The sequence below is a fragment of the Sarcophilus harrisii genome, chromosome 1 (genome assembly GCF_902635505.1).
Source record: "Sarcophilus harrisii chromosome 1, mSarHar1.11, whole genome shotgun sequence".
In the NCBI taxonomy this organism is placed as follows: Eukaryota; Metazoa; Chordata; class Mammalia; order Dasyuromorphia; family Dasyuridae; genus Sarcophilus; species Sarcophilus harrisii.
The window spans coordinates 337,552,118-337,571,249 of record NC_045426.1 but is presented as its reverse complement, the minus strand read 5'-3'; the positions used below and the strand labels follow the sequence as shown (position 1 = coordinate 337,571,249).

The following is a 19,132-nucleotide window of genomic DNA, read 5'->3' as shown; positions in this document are numbered from 1 at the left end:
GGGAAGTTTTCCCTTCTTTTCTCCAGTGGAGGAAGGAGAGAAAAGAGAGAGAAAATAGGTTTTTGGTAATTGAAAAAAAAAAACTTTAAAAGTAATAATAATAAGGGCAGCTAGGTGGTGCAGTGGATAGAGCACCAGCTCTGAAGTCAGGAAGACCTGAGTTCAAATGTGACCTCAGACACTTAACACTTCCTGGCTGTGTCACCCTGGGCAAGTCACTTAACCCCAGTTGCTTTAGGAAAAAAAAAAGTAATGATATTAGTTAACACTTATATAGTGTTTATTACATGCTAAGCACTATGCTAAGTGCTTTACAATGATTATTTTCTCATTTAATACTCACAACAGTTCTGGGAGATAGGTGCTATTATTATCTTCATTCTTCAGATGAGGCAACTGAAGCAAGTAGGGTTAAATGACTTGCTTAGGGTCCCACAGCTAGGAAGTGTCTGAAGCAAGATTTGATCTGAGGTTTCCCTGATTTCAGTCTTGCTGTTCACTGTATCCATTGTACCACCTAGTTTCAAGCCCCGCCCCCGCCCCCAAGTATGATACTTAAAAAAAAAATACTGCAAAATAAAACTGGAGCTCAACTGTGGAAAGTGTTAAATGCCAAGGGTCAGGGATTATATTTTATCCTACAAGCAGAGAGGAAACATGAAGGTTTTTCAATAAGTATTTATTAAACCACTACTACATTCAAGATATTGATTGTACTAGGTATTGGGCATAGAAATATGAATGAAAATGTTCCCTTGTTTTAGGACCTTATATTTGTGCCAGAATTTTTAAAGGGAGATCAGGACAGGGAGTGAAAAGAGAGAGTCAGAAAAGGAAGAGTTAAAAAAGAAGGGCCAGAAAGTAAAGAGCAATGGAACCAAAGGGAGAACAGGACCCTGGCATTCAGGGTGTCAAACTAAGAGCTATGTTTTGTTATTAAGTAGGCACTTAATGTTGCTGAAATGAAGTAAAATTAAATCAGAGTCTCTGCCAAGGCAGGCTTTCAGGAGGTTAGGGAGAGCCAAAAGAGATTTAAAGAAGGGATCAGGGCTGAAAAGCAGTTAATTCCAGTCCCTGAGGTCGCATGAACCTGATGAATGTTGGGAGATCCAAGAGAAGAAACGTCACAGTCTTAGATTTAAAGCTGGAAGAGATATTGGAGGTCAAAGAATCCAACTCTCCTTATTTTAAAGATTTTATAGAAAATTTAGGTGACTTACTCAGGATCACACAACTCATAAATGTTTGAGACAGGATTTTGGGCTGTTATTTTTGACTTCAAGTACAGCATCCATTGCACTGCCTTGCTGCCTCCCAATCTTGGTTCTACTCACTCCCTTTTTTTTTTTTTTTTTTTTTTTTTTTTTAGACTCAGGACTAATAATACTAATTCACATAATCTTGGAGGAATAATTTCCTCTCAGTGAATCTTGGTTCCCTCTACTAAAATATGAGGATAATTTTCCTTATGTTACCTGCACCTACATTCAGTCTCTTCCCCCCATTCCCCCCACATTTAATGTATTTTATTTTTTCCTATTACATGTAAAGATAATGTTCAACATTTATTTAGTAAGATTTTGAGCTCTAAATTTTTCTCTCCCTCAGTTCCCTCCCCCTCCCCAAGACATCAAAGCAATCTGACATATATTTATATAAAGAAATTTTTTAAAAGATTGTACATGTGTGTATATATATGTTTAAAATTTTTAAAAATATATATATACATATATATACACACATGTACAATCTTTTAAAAAATTTCTTTTTTATTGTTTTATTTTTCTAATTATACATATATATTAACTTTTAAAATACACATTTCTTTATAAATCATGTTGGAAGAGAAAAATCAGAACAAAAGGGAAAAATCATGAGAGAAAAAAAAAAGGAAAAAAAAAAGAGAATATAACATGTGCTGATTTACATTCAATCGCCACCTTTCTCTTTATGGATACAGATGGTATTTTCTATTCAATTGAATCACTGAACTATTGAGAAGAAAGAAGCAAGTCTTTTGATCATTGTAGTGTTACTATTACAATGTTACTGTATACAATGTATTCCTGGTTCTGCTTGTTCACTCAGCACCAGTTTGTGTAAATCTTTCTAGGACTTTGTAAAATCAGTTTGCTCATTACTTTTTATAGAACAATAATAATATTCCATTACTTTAACATATCATAACTTATTCAGCCATTCCCAATTGATGGGTATCTACTCATTTTCCAATTCTTTGCTACCACAAAAAGAGCTGCTACAAACATTTTTGTACATGTGTCCTTTCCCCTTTATGATTTCTTCATGATACAGACTCAGTAGAGGCACTTTTAGGTCAAAGGATATGCACAGTTTTATAGCCGTTTGGGCATAGTTCCAAATTGCTCTCCAGAATGGTTGGTTCATTTCACAACTCCACCAACAATGCATTTGAGTCCCAGTTCTCCCACATCTCCTAAAACATTTGTCACTTTTCCTGTCATCTTAGCCAATCTGAGAGATGTGAAGTGGTACCTCAGAGTTGTTTTAATTTGCAGTTCTCTAATCAATAGTGATTTAGAGCATTTTTTTATATGACTGTAGAAGACTTTAATTTTATCATTTGAAAATTCTGCTCATATCCTTTGACCATTTATCAATTGGGGAATGACTTGCAGTGTTATAAATTTGACATAGTTCTTTACATATTTTAGAAATGAGGCCTTTATCAAACACTGGCTGTAAAAAAAATTTCCCAGCTTTCATGTACAATTTTAAAAAATATATTTCCATATTAATCATGTTGTGAAAGGAAAATCAGAACAAAAGAGAAAAACCATGAGAAAGAAAGAGGAAACAATAAAAAGGTGAAAATAGTATGCTTAAATCTGCATATGCCATAATTCTTTCTCTAGATGTGGATACCATTTTCCATCCCAAATCAATTGGAATTGTCTTGGATATTTCTGAGAAGTGCTAAGTCTATCATAGTTGATCATTATAAAACTACATTCAGTCTTAACTTAAATCTGAACAGACTTGATATCTCAGAATTGGCAGAAGTGGGGGTGGGTTGGGGAGGTGAGGATTTTTTTTTTTTTTCATTATGAAGACTTACTCTGAATCAATATACCCATACCAATAAATCCTTCTCCACAAACAAATATGACTCATCTCCACCTCCCACACAGCACCAAATAGAGAAGCTTAGGCAAGGTAAGCTTTCAAGAAGCCCGTGGCAGATTCAAAGTGCTAGTACCTAGCTAGCTCCTGTTGGTCCCACTCCTGTCTAGGAAGTTTTCCCACTTCCTCTCCAGATATTAATAACTTGCTCATTTTTCAGGGTCCTGTTTTAAGTTCCCAGAACACTGATTTTTCTGATCCCTTGCATAGAAGTTTATCTGGGAAGTCTTAGGCCAGGGACAAGTTCTGTCAGGAAGAGGGGTGGAGGCGGCAGCACAGAAGCAGTCCAACTGTCCTAACAGTAACCTATCCTTCAGCTAATTCAGCCTACACCCCAGTACGGGGATAGGATTGAGAAGAAAGGGAATCCAAGAGAGGGGTACTACAATGACGGAACCAGGGAGTGGCCCAGAGGCGGTCTGCAGTGTGGCAGGGCATGCTGGGTAAGAACCTCGAGGCACCAGGGCAGCTAGAGTGGGTAGAAGCCCATCTGTCCCAGGGACCAGGATAGTTTCATCTCTGCTTCTCTTCCCCATCAGGATGAACTTTGAGACCAGGGTCCAAATCTCTTCTTCCTCCCCTGAAAGTCTCATCTTCCTCATTTCCCCTTTCTCAACTGCATCCCTATCCCAGAGTATGGGACAATCAATGAGTGATGACTTGTTGGGAGAGTGTCCCCAGCCTGGCTGTCCAGTACTGGGAGTTCCGGGGGGGACGGGGAGTGAAGGGGTGTTTGAGTATCTTTGCAGAAGGCGGCAACCAATTGGGACCGAAGTCTTGAGCACTGCACTGTTCCTAGGGACGACAGCCACGCCCCGGGCCGCTCCTAGAGATGGTAGGAAAGAAGAGCTCTGCAGGGGCAAAGTCCTGCCTGGGCCTTGGAAGCTTTAGAGAGTGGGGTAGAGAGGTGCAGTGAAACCCGGGGTCCTTCCTGCTCCTTCTCCAGGCAGAAAGTGAATTATGATAATAAACCAAGGCGGTAGGCTAAGCACGTGTTTCAGAAAGCATACCCACCCTCCGGGAGGAGCATGCTTAAATTATGTTAATAAGGAAATCCGGAGCTACCACTGAGATTCTGCGGGGAGCAGCAGTCCCCGGGCATACATTGGGGAGTCGCAGAGGTCCCCTCTCGGCTTCGAGAAACGAAGAGAGCCGGGGTGTCCATTGGCCTTGAGAGCAGTGACGTCAGGAGCCCAGCGCGCGAAACCGCAGAGGGATTGAGGGGGGGTGTGTGTGAGAAAATGAGGGCGGGGCCTCACTTCTTGCCCCATCCGCTGCTGCGGTAGCGGCACAGAAGGCAGCGGAGACTGACAGGCTGCTGGAAGAATCAAAGGAGACTCAGGAGAGCCCCTTCACAGTCCAGGACCCCCGGCCGCGCTCCGGGTAATTGCACCTCAGCCAGTGGAATCCTCTTCCCCAGCTTTGTAACGGGACGCCCCCCGACCTCTTCGCGAAAGGGAAGACGCGCCTGCGCAGCACGAGAAGGGAGTGGGCTAGAGTCCAAGACCCCAGGCCTGGGGGCGGGACGCGTGCGCAGACTGAGGGGCTGGGGGAGGGAGGGCGAGCTGCTGGGGGGCCCCGGTGCTACTGAGAGCGCGCCCCCCTTCCCCGCCTCCGTACGAGCTCCCGGGCCATGGCGTTCCTCTCGGGCCCGCGGTTGCTGGACTGGGCCAGCTCGCCCCCACACCTGCAATTCAACAAGTTCGTCCTGACGGGCTACCGGCCGGCCAGTAGCGGCTCTGGCTGCCTGCGCAGCCTCTTCTACCTGCACAACGAGTTAGGCAACATCTACACCCACGGTGAGCGCGTCCCCCGGGTGGGGCAGGCCCCACCCGTGCACCCCGGCTCCCCTGCTCCGTCCCTGAGGAGCGCGCGGTTTCCACTCTGCGCCCCTCTCCTGGCCCGCTCTTCATCACCGGCATTCTGTTTTGCTGACATCCCTTCCCTCCCCGCGTCCGGAGCCTAGCTTGCGGATTACCGCATACTCCATCCCCACACTACTGTCGCTTCCTGTTTCCAACGCTGAATAAAACCCCTTTCTTGGCCCGCATCCCTCACCTTCGCCTATTGTCCCCACTCGCCCCTGCAACGCGTCTCACGGTCGCAGCCCGTCCAGGTGCCAGTTCTGTCCTATGCGGGCCCCTGGCCTCTGAAGCCATCCTCTCCTTTGCCTACTGCACTGGGGGTTGAGAGCATGAGCGGAGCCCGGGGAGAGTATGGAAAAGCCAGGGGATTCCCAGAGCTCAGACTTCCTGCAATCTTGTCCCCAGCTGATCAAAGTCGGGGGAAGGAAAGACCGGGAGATGAAGGGTTAATCCCGTTACCCTAACTGCAATTGCCCCCTTCCTCTTTTCTGCTCCCGAATTATAAAGCAGGATTATCCTTGGGTGCGGGAACTCAGAAAGCAGGGAGAGGATTAGGATTTGGGGAAAAGCTTTTCGACTAGGGACAGGAGATTGTAGTTTCCGGGAAGAAACGAGGGTCTTTTAGGAAGATGGCATTGGGAAGAGAGTACCTGGGGATGGAGATTGGGCTAGAGGGAGAGAGGGAAGAGGATAAAACACTAGATTTCACTTTGGCACGGAGGACTGGGGTGACAAAGCTCCTATTGTTTATGACCCCAAGCTCGGCCAGCTTCTGCCCCACCCCCACCACCCTAAAGAACTTCCAAGTGTTTGGGGCCCCATGACTTCCCTGCGTTCATGGGGGCGGGGAGATGGAGCTGTATCAGTGAGGCTGTGACCCTAGGCTAATCCCTCTTGAGCTGAAGGGAATTGGCTTGGTTCTTTATCAATCCCATAATCCCTTGTGTGGGGGTCCCACAAGAGGCCTTGAAAAAACAGCGGGTTTTCTTCAATTAGTGTTCATTCATTTCAGGGTCAATTGTCTTCCTGAGGATATTTGGTGGTGGGGAGTGTGTGGGGAGCAAGGGGATAGGGAAGGAGTCGGTGGCGCATCTAGATCTGGGAGCCCTCTAACTGGCCCTTCTTTCTCCGTTAAAGACTCCCCGTGTCCTTTCCCATCCCGGAGCCAGCTGTCTGCCTGGAGGTTTCTCTGTGTCACAGCTCCCCCTGGTGGTCCAAGTTGCCCATTGCCGCCCCATTGCCCTCTTCTGGCCCCTCTACCTTGGTCAGGGCTGAGCTCTGCTGACACAGCTGCTGAGCTTACTAGGCTTGTCCTTGAGCTGTTCCTGGGAGAAAAGAGAGAATTTCCCTGACCTAGCCTGGGCTGAGGGCCACTGATGGTCTCTGAGACCAAGAAAGCTGCCACAGGCTTTCTTTCCTGATACCTGAAGGGCCAAGGGCCAGTCAAGGACTGGGTAGAAAAATGATATTTGATGTTAATGTAGGACTTTACAATTCATATTACTTTCCTGAGGGAGATTTCAGAATTATACAAAGAAAGAAAGAGGTTTAGATAAGGTGTCAAACACTCCCCCCACCCCAATTTCATCCAGTGTCCTTATCTGTAAAATGTAGTATAGAGTTGTGAGGAAACCATTTTGTAAACCTAAAAAATGCTCTAGAAATTTGAGTTCTGTTACCTAAGGTCAAACAGCAAGGAACTGGCTCAGTGATTTTAGGGACGGTGCTTTTTCCACTCTACCTACTACAGAGGGTCCCATTTCTGTTTTCTCTCTGAACCAGGCCTCAAATGGGAGGGTGGGCCACAGAGGGGAATTGGAATAAAAGAGTAAGGGAGTTGGGAAGGACAAAGAAATCAGTCTAGTATCATACCCAGGTTGTATGGATATCAGAAGCTAGAAATTCTTATGATGCTAAGTAATTACAAGAGGCTAGGGGACTAGAAATGGAGAACTAGGTATCTTCTTGTCACTCTTTCTATTCTTAGCTTGGTCTTTTGTCTAAAAAATCATTAGAAAGGCCCAAATTTCTTATTTCTCCAGATTTTGCTTTGGAAGAAATTATGGGAAGAGCTGGATAACACAGCAATCTGGCTGATACTGTCCCTACATCTCTCTACCTCCCCCTTCCCCCCCATCCCAACAGGCTTGGCCCTCCTGGGTTTCCTGGTGCTGCTGCCCCTGACCATGCCCTGGGGACAGCTGGGAGGGGGCGGCTGGCTGGGGGGAACACACTGTGTGGCCTGCCTGGCGCCCCCTGCAGGCTCTGTGCTCTACCACCTCTTCATGTGCCACCGTGGGGGTAGCCCTGTCTACGCCCGGCTCCTTGCCCTCGACATGTGTGGGGTCTGCCTCGTCAACACCCTCGGTGAGCCGGGAAAGGGGGGGAATGGGGTGCTGGGGTGGGGTTGACTTTGTCCCACCTTTTGAGATGAGTTAGAGCAGTAGACAATTGGGCAGAGAAAAGGGGAGGGTGGGAAGGAAAAAAGATGATTTCTGGATTCTTTTTGTGGGGCTTGGGAAGGGCTCAGAGACTGAAAACTTCTCACTCATCACTTTTTGTGTTCTGTTTCTCCTTCTAGGAGCCCTGCCCATCATCCATTGCACCCTGGCGTGTCGGCCTTGGCTGCGTCCAGCAGCCCTGGTGGGCTATACTCTCTTATCTGGGTTGGCAGGCTGGCGAGCCCTCACTGCCCCCTCAACTAGTGCCCGGCTTCGGGCCTTTGGCTGGCAGGCAGGAGCACGACTGCTGGTGTTTGGGGCTCGAGGGATGGGGCTGGGAGCAGGAGCCCCAGGATCCCTGCCCTGCTATCTTCGAATGGACGCATTAGCGTTGCTGGGGGGGCTAGTGAATGTGGCCCGGCTGCCTGAACGCTGGGGGCCTGGCCGCTTTGACTACTGGGGTAATTCCCATCAAATCATGCATCTGCTCAGTGTTGGCTCCATTCTACAACTGCATGCTGGTGTTGTACCTGATCTGCTCTGGGCTGCCCGCCATGCGTGTCCTACGGACTGAGCTGTTTTTTTAATCTGCAAAAAAATGCTCCCATTCCTTGAAGCTGTAGAGGGTTCTTTTTTTTCCTTCAAGACCCCCCCAAAAGCTATAGCCTTGTTTTTCCCTTAGGTCTCCCTTTTCAAGTCGATAGAGCTTTCTCACGTTGCCTAATCATGAGCTCTTCTTTAGAGTACCAAAGACTCTCATTTGAGTTTCCTAAATGTGTACTCTTTTCCTTCCTCAGGTCTGTAAAGGGTTGTCCAACTCTATAACATTCCTTATTTTTTTCATCTCCTCCAGAATACATTCTCACAGCCTGTCATATTTTCTAGAGCTTTTTCAGTGATGATAGCTCACCCCCAGAAGTAGTATGACGTGACTGAATGACTAACAGCATCAGGAATCAATGGATTATAGCCCTTCACTATTCTATCTCTGTACTGTGACCTTAAGACAAGGGCCTTGGGTTCCTTATCTGTAAAATGAGGAGCGAGTGATGTAAGTTTTATAATTCTGAAACTTAATATTTCATCTAGGTTTCCAACTCTAGATGTTTGCACATATGCCCTTTTTCAGAGCCAGTAGTAAATAACCTTACTATCTAAACCTTCTTTGTCCTTCACTAAATTGGATTGGGAGCAGTGAGGGACTCCCCACCTCCTCCAATGTCTGGTGGCTTTTAAGTACCACCTCTCAGCATTTGCACAACTGAAGTCTCCTTCCTTGGCATGGTAGCCCCTTATATTAACTTTGTAAAAGCTCCATCTCTTGATTCCCTTTCCTCCCAACTCCTAAAACCTTCTCTGCCCCTAAATCCCTGCCCACCCCCAACCATGGATTTAAGATTACCAAATACCAAGATGTCTGCTTCTTGCACAAGGCCTCTTTGCACAAGGATTGGGCCAGGGTGGTACTGCAGAGGAAAATCCAGCTTCTCACAAAGACTTACAACCACTTCTAAACTAAGGCAAAAGACTAGTTCTCTGGTCCAATAATTCAGGCTTTTTCTACTCTGCATAAGACGAATCCAGAGGGTTTTTTAAATGCCCAAGCAAACTTTAAGCCTCACCTGTGGACTGAAACTGCCCAGGTCTAAATGCCTGCACTTTTTGCCTGAGGATGGTGCTCTTTGACTGTTGGTCTTGTAAGATTTGGAAACCTCTCCATCCCTGACAACGAAGATGCAGCTCCAATCATCAGTCTTCTTGAATGAGGACTAGCATTTTGGAACAGAAATGTCTCCCACCCTAGACCCTATCTCTAGGGTTGGAATAACTAAGGATAAAATCAATAAATGGAGCAGGATGAGCTGATCGGGGAATTGTTTGTTTTTTTGTTTTTGTTTTTTTTTTGGGGGGGGGGGTCATTCCTTAAAGATACTATAAAGGCAATTTCTAATATTCTCAATTACAAGAACAACCAAGAGTCCCTAGACTGAAACAGTTTTTATTATTAGACTATGCCATCTCCAAAATTTACAGAAGGGATCCTAGAAGAACTGTCCCTTCCCTGCTGCCAACCCCTCCCCACCTTATGGAAAGCATAGGCCTATATACAGAAGTGCCCCCAAAGTAAAGAGCCCTGGAGTGAAGAACAAGGATAAAAAGATTAAAAACAGACTAGGGTTTGGTTGGGCTCAGTTGGGGTCAAGTGAGTCCTCAAAGAGGCTGAGGAGGTTCCGGGGCTCAAAGGAGGGACCCTGGGGCAGCTCCGGGCTGATGCCACTTAGGTCCAGGGGGTCCCTGCAGGCAAGGAAAGAAGAAAAGAGTGAAGCCAGAACTCACTATGCCAACTATGCTCTTTGTCTCACTTTGCACACAAGGATGCCTCACCCCAAATCTAAGGATTCAGTTCTCTTTTGACCACTACCATCTCCTAGTCTTCACCTTTCTCTCAAATTGGACTTTCCTCTTCCCCTATTCATGCCCAGGTTCTGCTCACCTTATCCTCCGTCCACCTCTGACATCAGGGGAACCATTTCGAGGGGTGGAAGTGCCCCCAGGGGAGCGGGCTAGGATCATCGCTGGAGACAGTGGAGGGCTGTAGGGGATAGAAGAATTTGAACCAAAAAAGGGAAGGGGGGTACAGCAGACACTATTTCCCTGAAAGTTCTAACATTCTAGAAGAGAAGCATAAGGCTAACTCTGTAGAAAGGGTTCCTAACTTTTAGCAGTTTATGAAGTCTATGATCCCTTTATCAAATTAATGTTTTTAAATCCATAAAATACACAGGGAAACAACTGATTTCAATTCTATTAAAGTACATTTATCAAAACTTTTAAAAACAAACTTATAGATTTGAGGTTAAGTAAATTTTGTAAACTTAACCTTATCCACTGACTAATAAAAATCTGTGATATACTTCTAAAGAAAAAAAATCCAATTATTAACTCACAAAAAAAGGATAATATATAAAATATAAAAAGGGTAACTGTCCTATACTTGCAGATTATGTATTTGGGGAATTGTCTCCCTCTAGCAATTTACTTTGCTCTTGTTGCATTTTCCCAACTAAAAACCTCTTGAATAATCTGGTACTAGTCAAATAATAATTTCTCTTATACTCTGGAATCTTCTAACACCAGAGAGTTTGAACAAATATTTGTTCTGTTTTTCCTTTTGTCTAGGTATTTGGAATGTTTTAACATGTTTCTATTGATAGATACTATTAGATAACATTGTATCATCAAATAAATATGATAAAACCTCAACGTATGTTGAGCCTAAAAGTAAAACAAATCAGATCCCTACTAGATCACATCTGTTTCTATACTGAACAACAGATATGTGTTTGAAACAAAGTAGAATTTCACTTAATGAGCTTGGCACAACATTGTGAAATGCTGCTCCTAACCTATAATTTGGGATGGGGTACTGTCATCACCACATGAACTCAGAAAGTCAGGTAATGGAAGCTTCTTGGGAGAACAGAATGTCAGAAATATCATTAACTCCAATCTGAGATAGTCTAGTCAACAAGCATTTATTAAGAGGCTAGGCTAAGCAGTAAGGATATAATAAAAAAGGTAAAAAGTTAAAGAGTCAAGTGGTTTTTCTTAAAAGTTATAATAAGCCCATCCTTTCCCACTGAGGCTTGGTTATCTAAGTTGACTTACCCCAAGCTGTCATCTTCCCAGTCACTGGAGATACTACTGTCTAGAAGGAGGCTAGAAAGTGGGGAGCTAGGAGGTGTGGCTGGAGGACCCAGGGGGCGGAGCCAGGTTGCAGGGTTGGCCAGACTGTGCCATAACCAGCATAGCAGAGAAAGGAAACCCTATGGAAAAAATTGAAATGGAGGTGAAAACTCCAAAGGAGAACTTTTAAAGGAATGGGAGTACTTAGAAATGTTAGTAGAAGGAGCAATCTATGGAACTTACTTGCCATAAGGCTCGACCTCGACTCAGGATCTCACTGGCTAAGCCTCCCAAGGGTCCCCAGTGCCTCAGCTTCCTTATGACCTCCAGGGCCAAAAGGGTTTCAGCCGTGGCACGCTTCTTGGGGTCTGGTTCTAGCATCATGGTGAGGACAGAGCGCAGCTCAGAGGACAGGCCTATGGAGGAAAATAGGAATAAACTGTCCTACTTCTCAGGAACCTGTTCTCCAAGCACCCAAATGTAGTTCTCCCAGGTACTCTAGAAGACTTTCCTTTTGTACCTACCACAATTTATTCCCAGAACTAGAACTCAGTTACTCCATGGTCCAATTTTGTAGCATTGATAAATAATTGGTATTTTCTTTGGCATTCCCCCAGCCCTTCTGGTACACAAGAACCTAGGTGTGCCTTCTCTGTCTACCCTGGAATGCAGGGCAAACCCCTTTATCAGAACTACAAAAGGGTATCTTGCCTTGGTGTCTCTTGCCACTCTCTCCCTTCTACCCCTACTCACCAGCAGTGAACTCAGGGGGCAGATAGCCCCTCCGGAGTTGCTGCCAGCCCTCCCCACCACGAGGCAGCTCCATGTTGCAGGCGACTTCCAGAATGGTAAGGCCCAAGCTGGGGAAAAGAGCAATGTTAACCCACAGAAACTAACTTACTTATGTCTATACCCCAAGATAAAATATTCCTATTCACTTTCAAAAACATAAGAGGGAAATGGCAGCTGCAAATACTGCATCTAGTAGCAGAAAGTCAATTAAAAAAAAAAAACTTTTTTTTGTATTAATCTTAAAGAGCACTAGGAGGGAAGAGAATAGAGTAGGATTGCTGAAGTTCCTGGGAATGGTGATTACCCCTGGAACCTTTCTCTAAGCAACTTGAAACACAGAAATTTAGGCATACCACTTCTTAACATAATCTGGAATCAAAGGCAACTGACTCACCCAGAATTCTAAAGAACCTTTCAGGGTTTTTTGCTGTGTTTTAATGGCAAAGTCTCTGAACAGAGTGGAGAAGGGAATTCTACCTTCAGCTGTACACCTTTCCTAATGGTCACCTAGAGAAGCAGTAGCTACTCCCTGGCTAGGAGTTTGTTTTTATAGAGTCCCATAGAGCATTATAATGCTTTAGGCCATTCCTGATACATAGCATGACAGTCCCTTATGCACGGACATTTTCCATTTTCATTAAGATTCTTACCTGCAGTAAAATTTATTTCAGGAACTAGAAACATAGGCCTCAGTATCTTCTGAGTAAACCTATCCAAGCTCAATCATATTTAGAGTCAGAAATTCCTTCCAAAAATTCTCCAAAAATAGAATAACACCCCTTCTCCTAGAAAACCCTAGCCTGTTCCCTAAGAATGTGATAACTCTAATGGAATGAAATGTTTTTGAACTACTCAGCTTATCTCTACACAACCTCCACTACTACTTTCCTATCTCAACTCCTAAAGATCGGTTCTTCATTTTCTTTCTCTTCCTACTTACCTGAACACATCTGCAGCAGTCCCATAGCAACCCTGCAGCAGTTCTGGAGCCATATAACGGGGGTCACCCTCTTGGGCCTCACCAGGCCCAGCTGTCCCCAGCTCCACCAGCAGTCCAAAGTCTCCCAACTTACAGCGGCCTCGGGGCCCCAGGAAAATGTTAGCTGGCTTGACATCCAAGTGGGCCAGTCCATTGCTGTGCAAATGTGCCAAGGCCAATAATGTGTCCCGAAGATAGCCCCAAACCTGGGCCTCAGGTAGGCCAGATCCCCGAGCCTCACAGTGCTGTTGTAGATTGGGCCCACATAGCTCTGTCTGCAAATACAGAAGCCCACCCTCTTCCCAAGCTTTTTCTAGACGAACACAACGAGGATGCCGCCCAACTTTTTCATGGCCCCCAACTTCTGCCAACTTGAGGGCTCGATCTTGAGGACCCCGGAATGGGGAGACTGAACGTTTTACTGCATAGAGACGACCATCTTCCTTGGAGCGAACCTAGAAAAGGGGGTGGCAGGTAGAACAATGATATTGCCAAGTCTGGAAAGGGAAGAGTTTACAACTTAGTGTAACACCCATATGGGAAGATATGACTAACTTTAGGAAGGAAGGCAATAACATCAGCACAATATTAATGTGTTGAAGTGTCTACGACAAAGGAGGTCAGAAAATTATGTAAAAGAATCTAAGGAAAATATTGGGCATAGGAAAGAAATCAGATATTAAGGTTCTCTAGTGGGGAAAAATGTAAGGACAATAGTAAAACAAGGAACGTGTACAAGAGATTTTTTATTGTCAACTTTGGAGATGACATATCATATTAGATGAAATAATACTATTTTTTAATGTTATGGAAATATTTTTTTTGCCCACTTGTATTTATATGACTCTTAGACTAGGGAAGAAGTTAACCAAAATGATTCTCTAGTAATATAAACAGAACACAACAAGAAACCCTTGTTATTAGACTATTTTTCTAATTGGCTGAGAATAAATTTGACTTTGCACAATAGTGGAATTTTATTCAATTCTTTAAGCCTAAATGAGAGATTCTCAAGGCAGCTAGATGGTGAAGTAGATAGAATACTGGCCTTGAAGTCAGGAGGATCTGAGTTCAAATCTAGACTCAGACACTTAACACATTAGCTGTGCAACCATAGGCAAAGCACTTAACCAAAATTGCCTCACCAAAAAAAAAACAAAACAAAAATTAAATGATTCTGAAAATCAATTTTGTATATTTTCTGAGACTGAAATGCTATCCCCATCTGAGGACTATGAAAAAGCAAATACTCCAGGAGACGATAAAGTGACCAGATTATATAATCTGGTGACTAAAAATATAAAATGAACAATTTGGAAAGAAAGTTAAACATCACATATCTAGGACAAGATAGCTTTCTTTTAACTCATAGGCTATCTCCTCCAAGAAGCCTTCCTTAATTATCTCAGTTATTAATACTTTTCCTTGAATATTTCTAAAGCATTTTGTCTCGTTTCTTCTTTGATCCTTTCTTTATACTTTATTTATCTATGTATATGTCACATTCCCCTAGTAAAATGTCAGATCTTGGATGGCAAGAACTGTTTTTAATCTTTTAAATCTATGCTTCATAAATGAGGTGAATTCCATATATTTCTAAGATATAGTTTCTGAATTTGCATGTACATTAATCTATTAAATCCTTAATGCCTAAAAAAAATGATTCTGTGTTTTATGTACATGGAGAAAGGGCAGTAGGGAAAAAAAGAAATGTGTGCCGGAAATGGGCACCAAAATGTGGTAAAAGAATGAGTAGAAGAGAAATATCATTTAGGGACTGTTTCCATACAGTAGATCTCTGGGAACCAAACAGGAGAAGGGATTAGGAAGCTCCAGAAACTCAGGACTAAATTTCAGTTGGGGTTGAGCTACTATAAAATTTTTGAACACAGTAAAAGGAAAAAGCTCTAAATACAAAGTCAAGAGCAGTGAAAATATACCACTGGCCTAACCCCATCAATTCCATTTGAAAAAGCAAGTCCTGAGCAGCTGATTTTTAAACCCTGCAACTTAGGGGTAGAACATTTGCTAGGAGATAGGGTTCAAAATACAGATATAACTGTCTTCCTTCAAAGTTTTCAGATTTTAGTGAAAAGAAAAGAGGTGGAGTTTTAATTATAGGACCAAGGAATTCTTATACCCTCACTCACCTTGAAGACTTCCCCAAAGGAACCCCGTCCCAATCGCCCAAGCCTCTGGAAACTCTGCTGGAAGAAAGATTCAGGCCGGTCTGGGTCATAGCCCCGGCTTTGCAATGCTCCTGGGGGCCCACCCCGGAATGAAACTCCTCTGGGTCTGGGTTGGCTCCAGCCTGGGGTACGAGGGGGAAAGAATCGGCTGACAGAACCACTCCCCTTGGCAGGAGGCCGTGGTGGAAGACTTCTATTCAAACCCCCAGGCCTCTTAAGAGAGAAGCCAGGCTCAGCATGACGAAAGTAGGCAGGAACAGGTACAGGAGTGCCACTTAGAGGTGGAGGGGCCCCTTCTGTTGGGACTGGCATGACTGGCACAGGAGACCTTACAAAACAAAGGCAATAGTAACCAGTAAATCATCATGAGAAAAAGCTTACAAATCACAAAAACTTCAGTTTTTCCTATTATTTACAGAATCAAGATTATTTTAGCATTCAAGACTTTTCTACAATTTGGCACTAACTTACATTTTAGTCATTTCTCATTATATAATCTTTCTGGCATTCTACAATCCCAAGATTATTCATCATCCTTCAATATTATATTCTTAAATATATTCTCTCCAACCCTTGAGCATTTGCTGATGCTGTTCTCAGTACCTAAGAATTTGACCTCTCCACATATTTGCATGTGGAAATTCTTCCATTCTTTCAAGACCCAACTCAATAGGTCCTTTTCTTCATGACATTTTCCCCCAACTTCAAGCTAGAAGTGATTGCAACTTATGCCACATTTCTCCTGTCACTCTATTTGATCATTCAAATTATACATATCTGTGTATGTATCATCTTCTTTCCCAGCAGTAAACTGCTGGGGCGACTAAAAATATCAGTGATGCTTTTCTGTATTCCCAATGACAAGCACAGGTACTTGAAAATAATATCTACTTAGAGTAAGTGTTTTGCTAAATTGAAAGCAGAAGGTCTAGATCACCGTATAGGGAAGCCTGTATTGAAGAAGAAAGGGATTCTACCAAAACATACACACTCAGTACAAAATAAGCCCAAACACCCTCCAATGATGGTGCTACCACAAGATAACCTTCTGCAATCAAGCTACAAAACCCTGCTCAGAGCAAGCAATGCCTAATAACTTCAAAATCCTTTCCCTTCTTTCCTCTACAAATTCTAGAAATGTAATGATTCCTTGAAGACGGACTCCACCATACTCCTACCTGTCTGTCTTCTAGACCTTTGAAATCCTGGCAAACCAAATGCTTTAAACCTACAGTCAAAAGTAGATGGTTAAAGGGTGACACGTTCCCTTAGAAAGGAAAGTCCTACAACTACAATAATAGCTGACAAAACGGAGTGCGTTTTGTGCAAGAGGCTGCCATTCCAGGAGGAGGGCAATGCCTGTCATTTAGGTGAGGGGAAACCGGAGGCTGCGGGGTTATTAGTGGGAGGAAGAGCACCTAGGAGTAGTAAACTGTTACTAGAAATGAGGTGATTAAGCCTAGAGGGCCTATGAAGGAAGAGAGCCCGCCGCTTATGGAAGAAGGAGCAGGGAGGGGACAGGCTGCTTGTCATCCAAGGTTGCTGTGTCCCAGAGGTCAGTGAAGGATCCTGGAAAGGGAAGCGCTGCCAGGGGAGGAGAAGGAGGAAGAAGCAGCAAGAGGGCGGGGAATAGAGGATGGAGGAGAGAGAGATGCGGGGGAGAGGAGCCAAGGAAGGGGGACAGGGAGGGACGTGGGGGAGGGGAGGGGAAGAGTGAGGGAGAGGAGCGGGGCTCTCAGGTTAGGCTGAGGAAGAGTAAGGGAGGGCTAAGCACAAAAGGTTGGTCTGTCAGGGAGGGAGGGCAGGGCAGGGGCTGAGGGGATTAGGTCTGACTAGGAGGGGAAGGGGAGAGGCTCTCGGGCCAGGGAAGGGCTGAGGGGTCTCGAAAGAAGGTAGTAAAAGCGAGGGGAGGGAAGGGAAGAGGAGGGGCTGAAGGAGGAAGAGCAGTCAGGGAAGGGCGGGGCCGGGCCGGGAGACTGGGAATGAAGAGCTGTCAAGGAGGGGAAGGGGCTCGGAGGGCGGGACAGAAAGAAGCCTGTCAGGAGGAGCTGGGAGGGGAAGGGACCCTGGAGGAGTGGCTAATGGGAGGAGCGAGCCCGCAGTACCTGGGACTCGGGAGGCCGGGGCTGGGGCTGTTACCGAGGGTCAGGGGTCTTGTAGAGGTCAGGGGTCAGATGCTCACCACCAGGTGGGGTCTCGGGCTCCTACTCCAAGAGCCCCGGATGAGCCAGTTCGGCACGGGGCCAGCCTTCAGGGTCACGCGCAGTAGAGAAGGGAGGGGGGAAACAGGGCACGGGAAGGGAGGGTCCTGACGTCGGCTGGTCCCCAGAGCTCGAGCGCTTGGAGGGGTCGGTGGAACTGGGAGGGGCCCATACGCGCGCGCGGCGCCTTCTCGCGCCAAAAATTCCAAATGAGCCTCGTGAGCCCCGCCTGGAAATGCCTTCAGCCTCGCCTTCGCACGACGGATTGACCAATGAGCAGCGCCTCCGCTAGTCCCGCCCCCACTATGTATCCGCTCACGTAGTCTGGCGAGGCTCTAGCCCCGCCCACTCCCTCCCTGGGCTACGTAAGCGAAGGCACGGGGCGGAACGTCCAGCTGCGGGGCCCCGCCCCTCCGCCCCTCCGCCCCACCCACTATGGAACTAGCCGGGAGGGTTCCTGCACGTGGCGGTAGCTTAGCCGCCCTCTGCTTGCCGTGGGGCGAACGCTGGGAAATCTGAGCTGGAAGGAATCGCAGGATCGACAAACTCCCAATCTAATCCCGTCCGCACCCACACCTGGAAAAAAATCCCCACGGAACCTGATTAGTGGTCATCCAGACTCTACTTGGAGATTTAAGATGAAGAGAAAGGCCCTAGGAAGCTCGTTCCCCATTGGGACCTCTCTAATCTTCAAGAAGATGCTTCTGACGTCATCTGACATCTGTCTCTGCATCTTTCACCCCGTTGTCCCTAGTCCTGTCTTCCTGGTTGAAGGCAACTTAAGTAAATGGAGTGCGGGACTGGAAACGGGAACCTTCCTCTTCCCGAGTTCAGATCTGGCCTCAGACACTTACTAGCTGTGTGACCCTGGGCAAGTCACTTCACCTGTTTGTCTGACTATCCTCATCTGTAAAATGGGCACAATGATAGCGCCTACCTCCCAGGAGTATTTGTAAAGCACTTAGCACTTGTAGGTGCTATATAAGTGCTATTCCTTTGACTTTAGACCTGGGATTAATCTCTTGTCTTCCACATGACAACCTTCTAATACTTGCACACATATATCCTTTTCTCCTGCAGTCTTCTTTAGTTTATATTTTTTAAATTCCATCAACCAGTCTTAATAAGGTATTGATTCAAGCCTTGCATGGCCCTAGTTTCCCTCCTCTGCATATTTTCTAGTTTATCAATAATCAACAAGATGTTATCTTAATGATACAAGGCAACAATCTTATTTTAGGGATGAGGAAATTGAGACTTAGAGAAGGATCCAGAGAGGCCAATGGGACAATCAGAGGTCTTAGGGCTCACTGAAAATGAAAAACAAAGGACTTTTTGGTGGCATTTGTGCCTTTTACTTCTTTTATCTTCTTTCTTTGGTCCCAGAATCACAAAATTAGAAAAGACCTCAAAAGTCACCTGATCAAACTTGTATCCAGTGGAATCATATCTTTGAAACATGCAAGCAAAAACAGTTATCTGATCTGGCACAGTGGATATAGAATGGATTTAGAGTATGAGGAAGTAAGGCTTTGAATCTATCACCTCAGCTTAACACTGTGTCTTCGTGAACAAATTATCTTTTCTAAGGACTAATTTCCTGTCAGTAAAACAGGATATTATTCTGTTTGTAAAAACAGACATTATTATGCCTGCAGTACTAACCTCACTGTGTTATTGTGAGATTCAAATGAGATTTTATATATATAACATGTATACACACACAAGAGATTTGTATACTTTAAGGATAGTGTAGTTATTTTTCAGTTATTCTGACTCTTTGTAAACCCCACTTGGGGTTTCTTGGCAAAGATAG

The 19,132-nt window shown here is 45.0% G+C and overlaps 2 protein-coding genes across 6 annotated transcripts; one reads left to right on the top strand and one right to left on the bottom strand.

Annotated features, from left to right (window-relative positions):
- The first annotated feature begins 4,209 nt into the window (after positions 1–4,209).
- Positions 4,210–8,801, top strand: PAQR4 (progestin and adipoQ receptor family member 4). 2 transcript variants are annotated; one of them, XM_031945647.1, is made up of 3 exons: positions 4,211–4,961; positions 7,173–7,394; positions 7,609–8,801. In XM_031945647.1, the coding sequence occupies exons 1-3, from the start codon at positions 4,796–4,798 to the stop codon at positions 8,040–8,042; spliced, it is 822 nt and encodes a 273-aa protein (XP_031801507.1). In that variant the 5' UTR covers positions 4,211–4,795; the 3' UTR covers positions 8,043–8,801. The 2 variants fall into 2 exon arrangements, with proteins under 2 accessions (XP_031801508.1, XP_031801507.1); XM_031945648.1 differs by lacking the exon at positions 7,173–7,394 and having other exon boundaries at positions 4,210–4,961.
- A 237-nt stretch (positions 8,802–9,038) lies between these two features.
- Positions 9,039–17,541, bottom strand: PKMYT1 (protein kinase, membrane associated tyrosine/threonine 1). 4 transcript variants are annotated; one of them, XM_031945646.1, is made up of 9 exons: positions 17,221–17,287; positions 16,294–16,343; positions 15,077–15,443; positions 12,888–13,381; positions 11,909–12,015; positions 11,399–11,571; positions 11,138–11,295; positions 9,963–10,061; positions 9,039–9,763 (listed from the first exon to the last, which is right to left on the bottom strand). In XM_031945646.1, exons 3-9 carry the CDS (start codon positions 15,425–15,427, stop codon positions 9,658–9,660), a joined length of 1,488 nt encoding a protein of 495 aa, XP_031801506.1. In that variant the 5' UTR covers positions 15,428–15,443; positions 16,294–16,343; positions 17,221–17,287; the 3' UTR covers positions 9,039–9,657. The 4 variants fall into 4 exon arrangements, with proteins under 4 accessions (XP_031801506.1, XP_012398597.1, XP_023353486.1 ...); XM_012543143.3 differs by lacking the exons at positions 16,294–16,343; positions 17,221–17,287 and adding an exon at positions 17,298–17,541; XM_023497718.2 differs by lacking the exon at positions 16,294–16,343 and having other exon boundaries at positions 17,221–17,289.
- Between the last annotated feature and the right edge of the window lie 1,591 nt (positions 17,542–19,132).

Bases quoted from the DNA above. Each gene is read 5' to 3' on its own strand.
- PAQR4 (XM_031945647.1), top strand. From the start codon at position 4,796: ATGGCGTTCCTCTCGGGCCCGCGGTTGCTGGACTGGGCCAGCTCGCCC. The intron at 4,962-7,172 runs GTGAGCGCGTCC...CCATCCCAACAG, and splicing joins AGGCAACATCTACACCCACG to GCTTGGCCCTCCTGGGTTTC. The intron at 7,395-7,608 runs GTGAGCCGGGAA...TTCTCCTTCTAG, and splicing joins CTGCCTCGTCAACACCCTCG to GAGCCCTGCCCATCATCCAT.
- PKMYT1 (XM_012543143.3), bottom strand. From the start codon at position 15,427: ATGCCAGTCCCAACAGAAGGGGCCCCTCCACCTCTAAGTGGCACTCCT. The intron at 11,572-11,908 runs GTGAGTAGGGGT...TTTCCTCCATAG, and splicing joins GCCCCCTGAGTTCACTGCTG to GCCTGTCCTCTGAGCTGCGC. The intron at 10,062-11,137 runs GTAAGTCAACTT...TATCCCCTACAG, and splicing joins TGGGAAGATGACAGCTTGGG to CCCTCCACTGTCTCCAGCGA.